The following is an 18,055-nucleotide window of genomic DNA, read 5'->3' as shown; positions in this document are numbered from 1 at the left end:
GCTTAAGGGAGAGTCTAGAAAATCTTATCCCTTTGGTTGACCCACAAGATAGACTGACTTATTTTTTAAGAGTTTATTAGTAGGATAAATTTCTTTTTCTATTTCCTAGAATAAAGAACATGTAGTTATGGTCATGTAGCTATATATGGTTGCCCCTTTGTATTCGATATATTGAAAATAAAGTGAGAAACTACTTTCCCTTGCTCATAAGTTCTATATAGTATCATAAGGACAAATCTCTTAGGAAGACTATGATTAAATCCCCTTGTGACTATTCAGATAATCACAATACAACCATCTAGCGCCACAAAACCGGAACTAAATACCTTCTCCAAATGATGGACAATGCTTGTATCAATAATGAGGTGCCATAAGACCCCAAAGAGAAAAGAAGACAAGCATGTATACCAAAATCCTATGACATAAGAAGGGAGGCCACCAATATTATGCTATAACCGTTTGGGCCAAGGCCATCTACTTCACATTTCCAATTATATTTTTGTTTTGTTTCCGGAGACTGTTTCAATTTAAAATATGAACCGATATCATACCCAAATCTTATGACATTAGAATTAGGGGTGTGCATTTGGCTAAAACCGAATAAACTGCAAAACTGAAGCAGTTTGCCGATTTGGACATTCCATAATCGGTCAGCCAGTTTGCAACATTTGAAACCGAGCTTCCACGATTCAGATTACGGTCTGTAGTGCTAAATCACTATATTGGCCAAACCAAATTATATATATTATCTAATAAAAATTAATAAGTGTGTATATGAAGTACAAGGATATTTGTTTGTTTTAAGGGGACAAGGATCCGATCACTTGCCCGTCGATTTTTTATTCTTTTGTCCAAATTCCCCAAGACCTGAACATACATATACATATTACTAGTCAGTTTCATTTTATTTTCTTGTTTTATTTCGAACATGGATGCTTAGATGTGTATTTTGAACATCACATCAAGCCCCTCTCTCTTTCGCATACTATTCAAAAGTCGGGGGTCTTCACGGAAATAGTCGCACTACTCTTCAGGGTAGAGGTCTGGTCTATTTACATCTTAACCTCCCCCCCCCCCCTTCCTCTGGGTGGAATATATTGGGCCCGACTTGTTTTGGTTCATCACAAAGAGAGGCAAAGTCCAGACGGAAAAAAAAAAGTGTTTTAAAAGAGAATGATTCCAAATGGTAATCAAGACATTCCATGGACTTGCTCAAATAATTTTTTAATGTCCTCAAGGTATCAATAAAAATTCTTCTAAAATTCTACCATTATCCACTTTGTGAACCATATAATCGGAGATCTCCTTCTGTCTCTTACAACTTCTGTTTTGCACACATTTCCAGAATTTGTCTTCAACTACGACTTACAAAGCAAATCTTAATCCAGAATCAATCCCTAAATAAGACTCCTAGAACTTTGAGAATCAATCTGCTCTTCTTCATTATTATAAAATTCACTGCCTCTTAATAGGCAGACTACGCGCCAGGCATCTCCCCACCACTTTGACTAGCTAGAACCGTTTATGCTCCAATTAACAACTAATCGCCTAATTAAGCATTCCAAAAAGTTCAGAGTGACTCGACTTTTCCCATCTGGTAGTCATCAATGAACTACCCTGGAGTCTTGAATCCTTTGAGTAATTGTATCCATTGAACAATTAATCATCATTTAGAGTAGTAAGTGTGACAACTTTTACAACAATTAATCATCATTTAGTGTAGTAACTGTGACAATTTTTACAAAATCTTCAATTTGCATAACCTAGAATCTATATATCTTTTATATTAAAAAGAAAGTCTTACGTGCCTACTTAAGAGTCAACCTTATCCATGCACTAGAAGGTCAATTGACCATGCTTTTGGGAATATTGTTTACTTGATTGTTGAACAAGCGGAAAGTTTACTGAATTACAACTTTATGTTTTAAGTTTATTTTGATTCGACTGCTAGAACACAATTTATAAAGTATATTTTTCCCAGCTATTGATAATGCAATATTTTTTTGAGAAACCAATGAGATTACTTGCTCACCTGATCAGGTTTCCAGTACCTTTTTAAAACCTTAGTATAGCCTGATACCTCTTCTAATTGTCAAAAAGAAAACTGTTCTTTTTTCAAGAAAGCCCAGCAACGTTTCAACAATTAGCAGTAAATTGATCTTAGTCCAATCACATCAAACCAATTCTTGATACACTGAAATACTGAAAGATAATTTAGGGTGAGTTCGGTACGGAAACAGGCTGGAACCGGAAGGACAGCACTCAAGAGTGAGGTAGGTGGGTGAAAGAATTGTGGAGGATTTTAGGGTTTTAATTTGACATGGGTAGTTTAGTAATCTACCAATCTTGTCCCACCAGATGTTTGTTCCACCTATATTGGTGGGATAAGAAATGCATTTTTGTCGCACTTGGTCCCATCATGTCTCTGTCTAATATCGTCCCAAAGACCGTACAACAAATTTTTGTTTTGTCATGTCCCGCGCACCAAACGCACCCTCTCGCAGAGGCGGGCCTAGAAATTTTTTCAAGTGGCGGCACCCTTCCGGTATGAGAAACAATGCTATAGGTATTTTTCATGAAATCGTCATTGGTTTGTTTAGTTCCTTGCGTTGTGTACATGAGGTCCTGTGTTCAAGGCTTTATATAGCTTTTTTCTCAACTCTATTCAAAAAATCGCAACAAACTCGAAATTAAAGCTAAATCCTGGGAAATTTTAGTACACATGGGATTCGAACCCTCACATGGAAGGAGGGGAAAGACCACGGAAACAACTCAAGCAAGAGAAACTTGTGTCTATATTTGTAGTTTCAAGGAATATAACAGCACTAAAAGAAACAATACAGTAGCACTTTCACGAATGTCATATTTTTCCATTACGAGGGAGCCATGAAGGGGTGTCCTGTGCCACCTTTTGCTCCTAAATAGGTCCTCCCCTGCCCTTATATATGGCCCTAGAACTGTGAAATTTATGATTTCCAAACTCACACATTGCTGAAATAGAGCAGTTAAGAGGATCTTTCGTCATTTCCCGGGAAGATTTAAATATCTTTCTCTTTTGATGAAAAGAATTCCATGAGAGAGGGAAAGAGAGGAGAAAGAGGATTGCACGCAGCGTGTGGGAAGGATATTGTCGACTAGGTGGGTATCCACTAATATTTAGATCAAAGCTTACAGGAAACAACAAACAAGTTACCTGAGAATAGTTACTTCATGAGAAAATTCATCCTCCAATGCTTCATTTAGGTGTTCAGATCTAAGAATCTTCACAGCAACATCCTGACCAACATACACTCCACGGTGCCTTGCCAAGAATAAAAGGAGAATAAAGAGCTAAATCAAGATATTGACTATGAAAGCAATGGCATATAACAGAATGTAAGACGTAATCCACTTACAAATCGCCACAAGATCCAGAATCGATTTTTTCCCCTATCTTCAGTAATCTTATATCTACCTCCGTATCTACAAAATTGGCTTGAGCAGCAAGTGCTCTCTCTATGGTTGATTTTGAACGTGAAGAGCCAGGCCATGAACCCTACAAGGTAGAAAGTAATGTAGTTTGTACAGACATATTGATATTTCTGTCTTACACAGGTTGCTAGAAAGAACACTGGTACAAACATCAGAATAGATGACAGAAAGTTACAAAGTACTAAAATAACTGAAAACAAGGTTAAATGACATCAAACCCTTATCAGAGCTCGTCATGCCCACCAACTTATCATTGATTGGAAATTTAAAGAATAACAAAGCAACAGCTGGTTTTAATAGACGTCGATCCAACTGGTGACAGTAATACAGAGGTAACACAGGCTACTATATATGTACATATAAAAAAAGGAAATAAAGATGATAAGAGACAAATATCTTGACAGGCCGGAAAGATACAAATAGACGGTCCAGTATATCATTGGGGATTGCAAAATGTAGTTCAGAATATCCTTAAGTTACCAAAAACATAGTCATTTAGTTTTTTTTTCGTGGATCAGCAGAAAATGGAAGTCAATTTTGGATAAGAAGATCTTTATTATCCAGTAGTCATCAGTGAAGTATTCCAAAGATGCACACAGATTTAAATTTAGCAAAATTGTACACAAGCACTTGCTTACTATAAATAGATCAGACTACAGTAATTGACATTACTAAAACTGGTGTTTGGTTGCCAAGTAATTCACCTTATAATCTTCATGTAGAATATGAAACAACTATCACCAAAAAGTCAACTTAAATGACCAAAACCATTTTGTAAAAAGATTGAAAATCTTGAAGAGATGACATAGTAACAAATTAACTAAAATTCATTATTTAAACAAAATGACCCAATATGCCACATCAAAAATGAACATGAATTAATATACGATATAAGCACTCTTCAAGGCTCTTTAGAAATTATCCAGCATGCACAATATACTATATAAACACACTCTTGCCTTTGGCCCACTATAAATGACTTAAAGAATATTGGGCTTCCATACGGCAAGCCCATGTTGTATTCATTTTTTATACCGGTGATTATTGAGATTGATACAAATCCCAAACACTTGCATGGTATCAGAATCATGGCCACTATGGTTCATTTGCAAACCGAAACCTTGAGCGTCCCCCTCCACCCACAGCCAGCTAGAACCCTGCTACAGGACAACAGCACCATGGGCAATGTCACTCGCCTAGGCTCGCCAGACCCATGGCTACTCCCTGCAGAACTCCGCATCAACGCCATGTCACATCTCACATGACAACCTATGCTGTTATATCGGTCAGAATACGAAATATCGGTCAGGACCGATATATCGGTTATATCGGTGATATATCGGTTCAAAATAGCGGTTAACATAATATTTCTTAGAATTATATATACAATATGCATTAATTAGAGTTTAGAAATATAGTTTCAAAATTAAAACATCACATCATCTAAAGTGTTTAAAAGCGAGCTAATATAAAAGAAAGAAGAAGACCGTTGTGGAGGCAGATCAATTTCAGACCTAATTTAAGTTACCAAGCCCAAAAAACTAGGCCCATGAAGTAACAAAAGCCCAAATATTTAAACCCTAAAAAATCGATATATCTGTCCGATATTTGCATCAAAATATCGCTAAAAATCGGGAAAAATCGGAAAATATCGCCGATAATATCGGGAACGCTATGTTGACCGATATTTATGGACCGATATTTTCTCTAGGAGCGATAATCCGATATATCGCCGATATATCGACGATATATCGCGATATTAACAGCATAGATGACAACACCACCATGGCAGAGTTTTTGCCTCCCATCTATACCTTGCATCACCTGCTACCGATCAGACCCCAATCTGCCATCATTCAAGTCTCCATCTATCCACTACTTATTCTTGATCTCCCTCACCTGTCTGAACCATTGTCTCGTCTCCTAGAGCTGTTTCGCAAGTCGTTACCTACTGTTTACGCTAAAGGATATTGTGATCATCCCATGACTAAGTGGCTGGTCGGTCTTGTTTGCCTCTACTTTGACCAAGTCTGTTTTTTACACTAGCTCCTATGTTTGTGAGACTTTGAAACTATTATTACATCCTGATATTGATCTTCCCTTAACAACAAATTGGTGATCATATCATGAGTTTCTACCTGTTTATAGAACATTTAAGAGATTTAGCCAGATCAATTTGATATTTACCAGATTATCACAAGGGCTGCTGCTCAATGTGACACTGCCCCTGAAGTTCAGATCTTTCTGAGTGGTCCTGATTCTAGTTTTCTGCTACAGGACTCTGGTTATTTTATATTTCAGTTACCTGCCCGCCCCAGTTCTGAGTGTTCTATTCTTCTGCCTAATATGTCTAAAACTTATTCTAGTGGTAGAATCTGATCATCAAAAGATACGAGCACATGCTCTAACATCCTATTTCTAGAATGCTGTCTACTCTGCCGTTGTTTAAGCACGGTAAGGGGTATTTTGCCTACTCTTTTCATGTTCTTCTTCGTAGATACTTGATCGTGGTTTACCTCACTATAACATGGAAGAGATCTATTAGATTTACATCCAAAGCCATCTACACACCCACAGGTCAGGATCACCAGTCACTCATCTTGTCTCATTCGTGGCCTGCAATCCAGGAAGAGCTAATTATATATTTATCTTATATGCTATAGCCTATATGTCCCTACTTACTGAAAATATTATCCTCATCTTCCATCTTATATGCTATATGTCACATTTTCAGGGTACTTCAAACATTTGGAAGCTATTATAGTCGGTTTCTGTTATGTTCCACCGTATAGGTTTTTGTTCCCTGTGTTCAGCCACAACCCGGTATGTATTCTAAAGACTGCTCCCCCTTCATAATGAAATATACCTTTCACCCCATATCAATACTTGATACCAAAGCCAAATCTCAAAAACGTAAAACCCATACCCCTCTCAAAGCCATCCACCATATACTGCCATCCTTATGTCACCATGCTCCATTTTCTGGTGCCTCCATAGTAAATATTGAGCCTTCTGCTGCTCTCCAGGACTTGTCACAAGTTGTTGTTGCTCCCATTGGGATCATAGCAGCCATGTATTACCTCCCAAAGGCTCAAACCACAGCAACCCATTGCAGCATCTCCGTCTTCCTACAAGTTGCCGCAGAACCTGGTACCTGCTAATCGGTGGCTGCCATCATCTGCTAGCACCTAGCAGCACTGCCCTTTCACTCGATTTGCTCTCATTGCGACATGAACAGCCAATTAGTACTCTTGTTCATTACTGCTGATGTATATGGACATTGTGTTAGAGCTCTGTTCTCCTGTTCTGCACTACTACTCCTTGATAGGTCACTTGAGTAGATCTGTTCAGTCTTCAGATTCTGCCACACCTACCAGTATTTGGTTCTCCTCTGCTAGCTTTATCATGAATGATAAAGCGGAAATCAAAGTTAATCCTCCACCGACTAACTTTTTCACACTGCTCAAAGTTCTAATGAAATTAAACGTCTCCACCAGGCTAGAAAATGGTCTATATTGTTCAAACTGGCCTCTAAAGCAAATGAGGAACATCCAAATTCCAGCACCCATGATAAATTAAGTGACATGCACATTGTTCCTATCACCATAAAGTAGGGTCAATCAACTCTCAGTTTCACTTAGGGCATTCTAATCTTGGGGGACCTTATCTTGTCAAGTTGGTTGTTCGTTTCGAATACTCAATTATATTTGTTCATTAGCTCTCCAATAGTAGTGGGGAATAAAGTAAAGAAGTTAAATTTTGTCCATACTTTGTTATGCTCGTGCATATAAAACCAAACCAAACAAACCTAGTATATCCCACACAGAGGTAGGATCTAGGGAGGGTATGATGTACATGGACCTTATCCCTATCCCAAGAGGCAAAGATGATGTTTCTGAAAGCAAGGTTTTAAAAGGCGGAATCAGGCCTCGAAGCATTTTCTCTCAACGAAGGCAGGCATAAGCCTCGAGACGGTCCGAGGCATAAGACCTGAGGTGGAAATATATATGCACCAAAATATGTATATATACTACACAAAGATATACATATTTATATACAATATACAATACTAAATTAGTAAGGATGCTGGTTCAGTGGTCTTGACAGAGAAAAGAGTGAAACTGTGAGATATGCTGAGAGGGTGTGAAAAATTGGTTGCTTAGAGGTAGATAAAGGGTCAAACCATACTTTTTGATTGAGATGAGAAAGTACTGGCTTTTTGGGTTTTAAAATATTAAAAATACACATTGGGGCCACTAGGCTTTAACTTTTAGTTTTTTTAAAATTAGAAAAAAGAACTACTACTGCCATAAAGAGAAGTACTACTACTGCCATAATGCTTATAAAAAAGCAAAAAGAACCATTACTAAAGCAGATGAATCTCAGGCGTATGCCTCGACACCGCCTTACGCCTCACGCCTCACTGAATCAAGGCATAAGCGTCGTCCAGGGTCCAAAAGGCGCCACCTCAGGTGCGATCTAGGGCCGCCTCGCCTCAAGGCGTACGTCTCAAACGATTTTTAAAACCATGTTCATAAGGACTATGTCTGTACATATGTGGAACCCAATTTCAATAAACTCTTGCCATGAATCAGGTTTTCCATGAGAAAATCAAATAACAGAGGTTGGTTTTCATCTTGTATGAAATCATGAAATTCGTCTCATCCTCTTTCCATCTCATCCATTTGCAACGGAATTGAATATCGATGGAAAATATATGTTTAGGCATCATAAAAGTTATGTTTGATTTTCCATTATGTTTTCATTATATTCCATTTTAGGTTTTTTCTATTTGCTACTAACAACCAACATAATTAATTTTTAATGCTAGGTGATAATAGGGCCAAATGATAAAAGGGGCAAGATATGAATCTCAAAGACATTATGGTTGGCACAATGTAAATCTCATTGCATAGTCTTCATTTTTCCAAAAATGTATGGTTGTGTTTTCTATGTCCGATTGTGTGGAAATAAATTAGACTTCAAATCCGTCGTATGTGTCCAATGGTTTATCCTAGTACTTCAAAAGTCCACAAGTGCTACAACATAACATCAATTGATATTTTACTTTTGCTCATCTCAATAACAACGAATCATCGTCAAGGTTCTGAACCGTGTTAGGAGTTGTGTGGCTTCAAGGTCAAGCCTCAAGCTTTAGGGGCCATGACGAGGCCAAGACATGGCTTAAGGAGGCAAGTCTATAGATCATATATGTACATTTATATATATATATATATATATATATATACACACACAAATCAACTTGTTATCATTCAAGGATATGGAATAATTTAAGTTCTTATAAAAAGAAGAAAAATGATAATATTGATACAATATATATCTTATGGGAAGTGTTATACTAGGTGTTCATAACAACATAGAAATTTTAAGTCAAACTTTTAAAAACATGTCAAATAATGCCTTCAAAACAAACATCAAGCGATGGTGTGCCACAACACGCCATGATGCAGACCTCGAGTCGTGGTGCACCTTTTAGAACCATGATCTTAGTCTTACTTCTGTCTTAATAGCTATTCTAACCTTGTTTCACTTACTACACACTTGGAAACAAGGTTTAGTCTTACTTTCGCGACCTCAAGCCATGGTGCACCTTTTGAACCAAGATCTTAGTCTTACTTCATCTTAATAGCTCTTCTAACCTTGTTAGACTGACTACACCTAGGAATGTCTTCAAAGTACAGATCTCATTAAAAAAACCACCAAATGAATGCATCCCTACTTTATAGCATCAAATCCAACCATTAATGTGTGCTTTCTTTCTAGACCACCTTAGCAACAATTCTCAATGTCCAGTATATATAATATATATATATATATATATAGAGAGAGAGAGAGAGAGAGAAATTATACGTGAGCATTCTGTTCTAGAAAGCCTAATTCCATAGGCAAGTCAAGAGATGTGGGGTCGTGAAAATATTGCAAGAAGCCTAGTCATTAGACTAAGGTTGTCCGCGCTAAGTTGAAGAGTAAAGAAGAAACACAACACATATACACCTATGCGATGTACTAAAGTGCCCTTGTAGCTACAAAAAATACTTGGTCAAATATCACCTAAGGGATTGTTTGTTTGTTAGCAGCTGAATGAGCTTAATGGGACTCATAGCTTATTCAGTCAGCTATGCATGACTATTTGGTATAGGTTTAATGATATAGAAAGTAGCTTATTCAGTAAGCTTCTAGGGGGTCGATTTATGCAGAAAGCCAATTTTTTTTCCAAACCTGCCCCTCCCAATTAAAATACCAGCTCCATCTATCTATGAAAAAACCCTCCTAAACAAAAACCTCCCCAACTTATATAGACATTTAATCCACACAGACAATTTTATCCACACATCCACACAATCCGCACAAAAAACTTTATCCATACAGGACTTCATGGAAAACCAACCAAACAACCCCTAAGTGAAACTAATTGGCCATTTCATCAAGTTTTGCTTAAAAGTACACACTGACTAGCTATCATGAGTGTGTGTCCAAGTCATACGTAGCTTAGTTAGTAAGTTGGATATGGTGGAAAGTAGCTTAAACAACGCAAAAAAATGCTCGAAAGAGACTTGTAATTATCATAAGCATATGCGTAGTTATCATAAACATATGCAGTACCTGCCGTAGATATTTTCTCAATTGACAACAGTGTGACATGTTACTTGGCTATGTATTTGATACTTGAGACAAGTTCAATGTACACCGAGTTCACTTAGCAAAAGGGTGATATTGGTAATTGCCGATGTTGTAGCGTAGACATATGTTGCATCATCTGGGCCACCAATCTACCTTAGCTACCAACATGTATTTGGCACGAGTTTGAACGTTTTAAATGCTTAGATGAATTTGATATCATAAAGTCTAGTCATGAAAGCATGGATATGATGTTTGACTAGACAAAAATTTTCCATCTTTTAATCGAAGTCTCACCATCTAAACCTAGCCAAAATTGACTTAAGACTACAGTTCCAAGATGTAGCTTGCCTAACTTGTTGGATAAACATGACACAATATTTTCTTAACGGCATCGTGTTAAAAAAGGTACTGATACAATGGCTATAAGAAACGAGAGTGACTAACAACAAAGTCAAAAAAAGTATAGATACAATATCTATGACGTTCGACAAGAGAAACGAACTTTGAGCCAAAAGACCCATTAACATTGAAGTAGTCTAGCACCAAAGCATGAGTATGGCAACAATTGTGAGACCTTTTCAAGGCAGTGTTTCTAAAAGGAAATTCCAACTCCAAGTATTCTTGGTCCATATTTTTTGTTATTTTCAGTATTTGTTATAGTAACTAGCCATTTATATAACTATCTACCCTCAATAAATTGCACATATCAGTATTTGTTATAGTAACTAGCCATTTATATAACCATCTACCCTCAATAAATTGCACATAAGTGATTTATCACATCTTTTTCTAAACAAAATCCACGTGAGTACGGCGTCCAATATTTTTTAAAACAAAATCCATGTGACTACGATATCCAACATCTTTTACCACTTCATTACTTGTTGACAACAGTCTGGAGTTGCGTATATTTGTGCGGCCCTATGTTTTACCATTTGTTTGCACATCATTTGCAAGCTCTTGGGAAGTTTTTGGCTTCGTTACTGCAGATTGGCATTTAAGGAATTATTGTGTTTTACTAATTTCTTTGCAGTTTTTCTTTTACTTCCATATTTCGTCTTGACCCCTACTATCGCACAAACACAAGCATCAAGAGATTGCATCTATATATAGCCATAGACTACGAATATGTTAATTTTGATATGGTGGCACAATTTGGGTATGCTTAATGTCAATATAATGATATTGACAACTACAACAACTATGATTTACATCTCTTTGTTATATGGAAGATAGCAATCCGCTCCCGATCTCGCTCAGGTGATGCCACGGGCAGGATTCCCATATTTAGATACTTTCAATCAATCATGGAGGAACCATCCTAGTTTTTTTTTTCCAAAAAGTAAGTTGTATACGTCACAAACTCCAATGCATCTACCAAATAGGGATTTAATGCATCTTTTACACATTTACTGTGAATATTGCGGCAAGGGTCACACCTTTGACATATCCCCTTTGCTGACAAGGAAATCGAGATCAATATTCTCCATATTCAAAAAACTTCAACCATTCATGGGTAACGTTAAAATCCTTAATGGAGCATTAAGGGGACTAGCCTTCAAACTTAATTCTTAGCCCTATACCCACTGACCTACGGAACCCCAGCTAAGAGTCTTGGACAATTGGAGATAAATTGGAAAATCAATCTAGTCTTTCACCAATTAATATCGAGTAAACCAAATATGTTAGTAAGGATGAAGGTAACTTCGTATCATTAATAGGTACCGTGGAGTTTGAAATACCCAAGGAAAGATCTCGGTATACGAGCACCCATTCATTACATGATGCTAAGCATTTTAATAAAGGGACCAAAGCATAGCTCAACGACACAGTAGTCTTTGGTTGTCATCCCAAATATTGTTGGTGTTGCAATTCGCCTACAATAAAGTCTTGTTGAACACTGAAAAGCAAACTCACCTTCCCTGCTGCACCTTGAATTTGAAGATATCCAACTACATGATTTGAATGAATTTTTATATTTTAGTTAAATAAAATTGGGGCCAAACGAGAGGGTGGATTTGGCTACGGGATCGTGCGAAATCAGAAAACTCGGTGAGCCTAAAGGTTCCAATTTATAGGGTTGTTAAGACCAATAGTGGAATATTTGCTATACCGCTCCATATTTTCAAGAAACATCCTTGGGAGTTGAAGCTCATCCTACCTAGTCAATGATGATTCAATGATAATAAAATAGTTTTTTCCAGTGTTTTTTGTTTTTACTTTTAATCCTAACATATTATGGAAGTTCGAGCCAGGTTATACAAAATGCAAATAAGAAAAAGGTTGCTCAAACATCATATTTAAAAGAAGAGGCTGCAGCATCAGTAAAATGCTCCAACATACCAGCTTAGCCACCCCAGTTAGTTATATCAAAATAACAATACTTACCCCTTCACCACATCCCTCGGTAGCTACCTTACTCCTACAAATGTGATGGATACACTACAACATCACCTTCATGCAATGCCTTATCCTTATGGCTCTCTTCATCTCTTTGAAATTGTGCTAGGCAGCAAAGGCTACTCAAGAATAAGGTGGTGATTATGAGTAGACATTTTCTTCTATCACGACGACGGTTTTCTTCCTATGTGACTACCCTCAGGGCTATTAATCATTTGCCTTCCTATTGGCTAGATATCGAGAATGTCTTGAGGAGGGTGTCTGTATGGAATAACCATTTGTAAGATTTATGGTCCACGGGTCATCTAAAGGGTGTCATTTTGTAAGATGCCTTTTGCACAAGTTAGGCTCCCCTGATGGAACTTGTCGAGGATTATATTTCTGATCCATATGGTCGAGAACCGCATTTTTCACCAGAGAACTTTAGAGAGTGAACATCATCTTGTATGATAATCATCTTTGGATTACCACAATAGATCCCCCGATCATCCAGCCTAACCACGTCAGAGTAACTAGCTATCAGCATGATAGATCCACTATAGAAACCGACATCAGCTACATGACAAGTTACAAAACATAGATACTTATGTTCCATTTACGGAGCATTAGTTGGACTTGTACTATATGCTTGTATTCTTATTTATATAGACATGCATGTTGTCTAAATTCATCAAGTTTCCTTTTTACCTTCTTATGTCTTACTCTAGGCCCACATACCCCTATCAAATCCATTTCTATAGACTTATTCCACATCTATGATCAGGATTAGTTCAGACCATTAACCCTTGCAAAATAAATTAAAGGGAAAAAACATGAAAAGGTATTTGTGTGTCCAAGAAGGTTGGCAAGCTCGGATACCAACGATCCTGTAAAACGAATGAAACCAACAAACCAAATGTTCAGATGTTCTATATAAAAAAAACTAGCATACAAGTCTAAAGTTCCCATTGCTTTCATGTAGGCCTATTTCTGACTAAAACGGAATCTGTCCAAGGCCGCATGGCATCACATTACGACAACCATATACATAGTCCATACGAGAGTTTTACATAACCTATCTTTATTCTTAGCACAACATTATTGCCCCATATAAATATCAAACAATGGTTGGCAGTAACCCCCTAAATAGGATTTACTTGCTCATGTACCACAGCTTTAAAAAAACAACCTTTAACAAACTAATTACTGAGATTCATTCCTCAAAGTTGATTCCATGTAGCCCAGAAAATATAGCCAAAAGAGTTGTGTAAACAAGATCATACGATTGGAATCATAGTGAACACTGTAGGCAGTGTTAGATATGAAGTACCTCGCTCCTCGCAATTGCTCTCTCCATTGCTGCATGTAAAGCCTGTGTTTCCTGACAAAAACATAGCAACATGACCTTAGCATTGATATCTTTCATCAGTCATAAAATATATATAGGGCATATCAAATACAAACCCAATATTTGTTACAAAACCTACAAACCAGTTTTCTCAATATATATCTATATATAATATATAACAATATAATCACAATGTTCCTTTACAAGGCATGCTGTCCTTGGAGAAGTACAAGTGTGCATTGACCCAACTAAATAGACAGAGCTGCACATGTTATACAATTGTAAATTTTAGGTTCAAATAAGCTAGAACCTCATGCTAACAGCATAACGCAATAAGTGATCAAAAAAGACACATGACAAGTTACACAACTAATTGTTATTAACATATGACACCACAAAAGAGCCAGAAATACCTGAAGAGGCCATCCATCAACCACAAACACATCCAAAGAATAGCCATCAGTTGTTGAAAACACATGTGCTTCACGTATGTTCAGTCCTATGTCAGAAAGCAAAGCTGAAAGCTAAAGAAAGAATACAGGTTAAAAAATTTTGACCAGGACATAGCTAGAAAAGGATCAGGTTATTCAGTGTCGTGTCTACACTTCAATAAAAGCATAAGAAATGTTCAGTATCATGCTTATGCTTCTACACCGCATATTAATATAAAATCCAACTAATAAACACTATGAGGCAGATAACATTGGCTAAAACGCCATACGGTGACAGGTAAAATCTCCCATCTAACAGCATGCTACGGGGCATTGTGTAGTCTCTTATCATTGAACTATATTCATGATTTTAGATATATGACAATCAGGGGCAGAGCCAGGATGATAAATCAAATATTTTTATTAATAAAAGAAGTAAAAAATAAGTTTTTTGACAATAAGAAAAACAATGATATTATATTGATAAAACCACGACTTTTACAAGATTCAACAGTGACCTCAACGAATTTTCATTTTCTGAAACTTATCTATGAATTTCATCACGAATATTATACCGTGATCCAAAACCCTAACTAGAAACAACTATTAACATCATTCTTATTTGACATAGATGACTAATCAATGGTCGTTTTTGTCTATGATAAATACTTATACATGAACATTAATCAAAAGTTAGATTAATCAACCATTTATACACATAAAGAAAGTAATAAAAAAAATTAGAAACAAATTTAGATAACTGCAATTTGAAAGTAATTCAACAAAATTGTAACACCAAAGTAATCCAACAAATCACGTGATTGCAGTTGGAAATTTTCACAAAGATCCAAATTCCAGTAATGTGGCCAAGGAATTGGGTAGCAGGTTTCTTGTGGAGAAAAGAGTCCACTAACTAGTGAACATATTTTGAGCCTAAATATATGATAGATCTATTTAAAAAATTGAAGGTTCTCAGTGGAGCATATGCTCTAACTCGCTCTAACATAGCTCTGCCAGTGATGACACCCAGTACCATCTGCTCACCAGAGTAACAACAGTAAAACTATGGTGCAATGGATCAATCCAGAAATACATACAATATCAACAACAGAAACGGTTTTAGTAACTAGACGTCCTACAGGGTCTCTCCACAAGGACTTTAAGTTGATTTGTCTTTTTTTTTTTTTTTTGATAGGAAGGAATCAAAGGTATAGAGACCATGACTTGATTGTGACTTTTTAATTAACACGCTTTAACTATTAGATCAATAATTGGTCAAAACAGACAGCACTGTAATAACGTAGATTGTGACATATACTAGAGAACATGATAAAAGTATACTTTGATTTGAAAAGTTTAAATCCAGCAACAACGGAAATAGAGTATCATATGGTCCTTCACCCAGATACCTGACTAAGGAGCTTAGGCTTGTCAACAGCTGAAAATATCACTTCGTGGATTGGCACATGGAGATCATCCTGCCTGCAAAACATTCACCACATATTAACTTATCCTCCTCATAAGAACATTCACATCATTGGTCTTCAATATTAGTGTGAAACAGCAGTAACATGAGATATTTTCCCCCATCAACACCAACAAGCTTTTTATTTCTCGTCTTCCACATCTAGATTTAAATTTTAAAAACAAGCAAGACAGCCTCCTCAACCCCAATACCCACAGCTTCCAGGAGAAAAAGATTAATGGAAAGCGACTAAAACATATAGCATCCATAAATAGTTAAATATCTTCGGATGTTATGAAGAAATACAATGGTCATAAATTACAATCACAAGAATTATGAAGAAATATCATGACAATTACAGAAAGAGAAATCTCGTCACATAGCTAAACCATTAATTCCCCTCATCTTATGAGGAAGATAAGGTAAACACCAGATCTGTCATAAATAGTACCTTCTGAAAGAGTCCCCTTCAAGATTCTCTTTGTCATTGTCAAGAGAATTTCTTCTGACCTCTAAGTTTAGATCCTCGAGTTTCGAGCAAGGTTCAAAATCCATCTCATGGTTCCTGTCACTTTGAAGTAATAAACGTGAGAAGAGTCAAGAGTGCACCTTTGAACAACACGAAAACAACAATCAGAAACTGCAATATATGAGACAACAGAGACGTATATCATTATGCATCTGAAGGGAACAAAGGAAAGAGTAACTGCCAAGCAGAAATATATGAAAGTTAGTTGTCACTTAAATATACCTGGCATGTGATAACGCAATTCCCACAGTTACATCTTGTTGGTCTTCATCACCATCTGCTCGAGTCCAGAAGTTCTGCCAAGCTCAATTGTAGGACCAACAAGCATAAAAAAGGCAAGAAATAAAGTTAACTTCGAATTACAAAATCAGACATAAAGAAAAACATATAGTAATGCAGCTCATAAGGTCAACAGAAGGTAGAGATCTTCTACATAGCTTGGCAGAAGGATACTTGAATTCAGTTTTTTTCTACAGGTGGAATTTACATATGCATCTTGAAAAGTGGTAATGAAGCATCCCTAATTGGAGAACACAATATAGTGGGCAATCTTGCCAATTTGGTATATAAAAATATATGATCCTTATCATTTTTCATAAGGTTAATAATACATTATTACAAGTCAGGACTATGAAAGCTCATGGGGTTATTTTTGTATTTTACTTCACCCCTGCTGAAGCTTAATGAACTTATAATAACCTAACATGGAATAGTGAAGAACTTCATCAAGTACAATACTTCACCTTCAAGCATGTAATGCATCCCTTGCTATCAAGGGAAAAAGGCTACCGCACAAGGGCTGATAAAAAGCCAGCAACTTGTTAGGATAGCTTTTGCCTTGCCCCTTCCTTCTTATTAGGAAGATAGATTTGCAACTGTATCCAGACAGCAACAGTACCTTTTTCCAATACCAAGCCTCTATTTTTCGTCGAGAAACAAAATTCTTCTAAACAATTGTTTCCTTTGTGGGTGTATGGATGCAGTGTAAGTATAGCCAACCATGGCAGTCAACAAGACCAGGGTGTGATGCCCAATCACAATCCAAATGAAAAGGATGAAAACCTAGACTGCACTTTTTTCCTTGTCTGATATTACAGATTTGCAGACCCCAAGTTCCTAGGTTTTTACCAATACTCTATAACCATTAAACTACTATATCACCAGCAATGCTTTTTCAAGTATTTGCATAGCGATCACAATCAGCCCTGCAGATAACCTCAAACCAACACTTATCTTAATTGAGGGTGGGACTCCTAATGATAGAAAAAGAAACCAGATTAGCCAATTAAATCTTAATAAATCAGCAAGGACATATAGCTCAGATTCATGGAGCCTTTGGGATGAGGTTGGAAGTCATAAATCACTTGTTAACAGATGTTGTATAGATCAGTGGGACCACCGGTATTCTGTTTACTTTCCTTATGCAAACAAACAGATAGAACTCCGTATAACGCATTTACCTTCTTGTGTATCTTTCCATCATCATACTTTCCTATACAACCAACCATACATCTCTACACCAGCATTTCCACTTCCCCAATCCCTTCTATATATAAGGAGGTGAGTAGTCATCCTCTGTCAAACATTCCTTACTACTAAACCTAATGAAAGTAGAAAAATGTCAGCACCCGTGCAATACTACAAACTCATATTCTGCAGATGATTACACCTTAAGTTTCAGCTGAAATTACCTCATAGGCAATGAAATCATTGCTTCCAGAGCTAGAGAGACGGTAATGCACTACCACAAAAGTTCAAGGATACTGAATATAATCATCTTGGTTTTACAA

At 36.8% G+C, this 18,055-nt stretch overlaps 1 protein-coding gene across 1 annotated transcript in view; it reads right to left on the bottom strand.

Moving 5' to 3' along the window:
- Positions 1-18,055, bottom strand: part of LOC112514747 (serine/threonine-protein kinase STY46-like) — a 33,462-nt gene that overhangs the window by 13,033 nt on the left and 2,374 nt on the right. Inside the window, exons 3-9 of the mRNA XM_025121350.1 lie at positions 16,488-16,561; positions 16,188-16,301; positions 15,681-15,753; positions 14,254-14,364; positions 13,823-13,873; positions 3,396-3,535; positions 3,194-3,301 (exon numbers count right to left, since the gene is read on the bottom strand). Coding sequence (XP_024977118.1) covers positions 3,194-3,301; positions 3,396-3,535; positions 13,823-13,873; positions 14,254-14,364; positions 15,681-15,753; positions 16,188-16,301; positions 16,488-16,561 — 671 coding nt within the window. The remainder of the gene's footprint in view (positions 1-3,193; positions 3,302-3,395; positions 3,536-13,822; positions 13,874-14,253; positions 14,365-15,680; positions 15,754-16,187; positions 16,302-16,487; positions 16,562-18,055) is intronic.

The sequence above is a fragment of the Cynara cardunculus genome (genome assembly GCF_001531365.2).
Source record: "Cynara cardunculus var. scolymus isolate 2C chromosome LG 6, CcrdV1, whole genome shotgun sequence".
NCBI lineage: Eukaryota > Viridiplantae > Streptophyta > Magnoliopsida > Asterales > Asteraceae > Cynara > Cynara cardunculus.
Note: the sequence above shows the minus strand (reverse complement) of the source record. Positions and strands in the feature narration are given on the sequence as shown.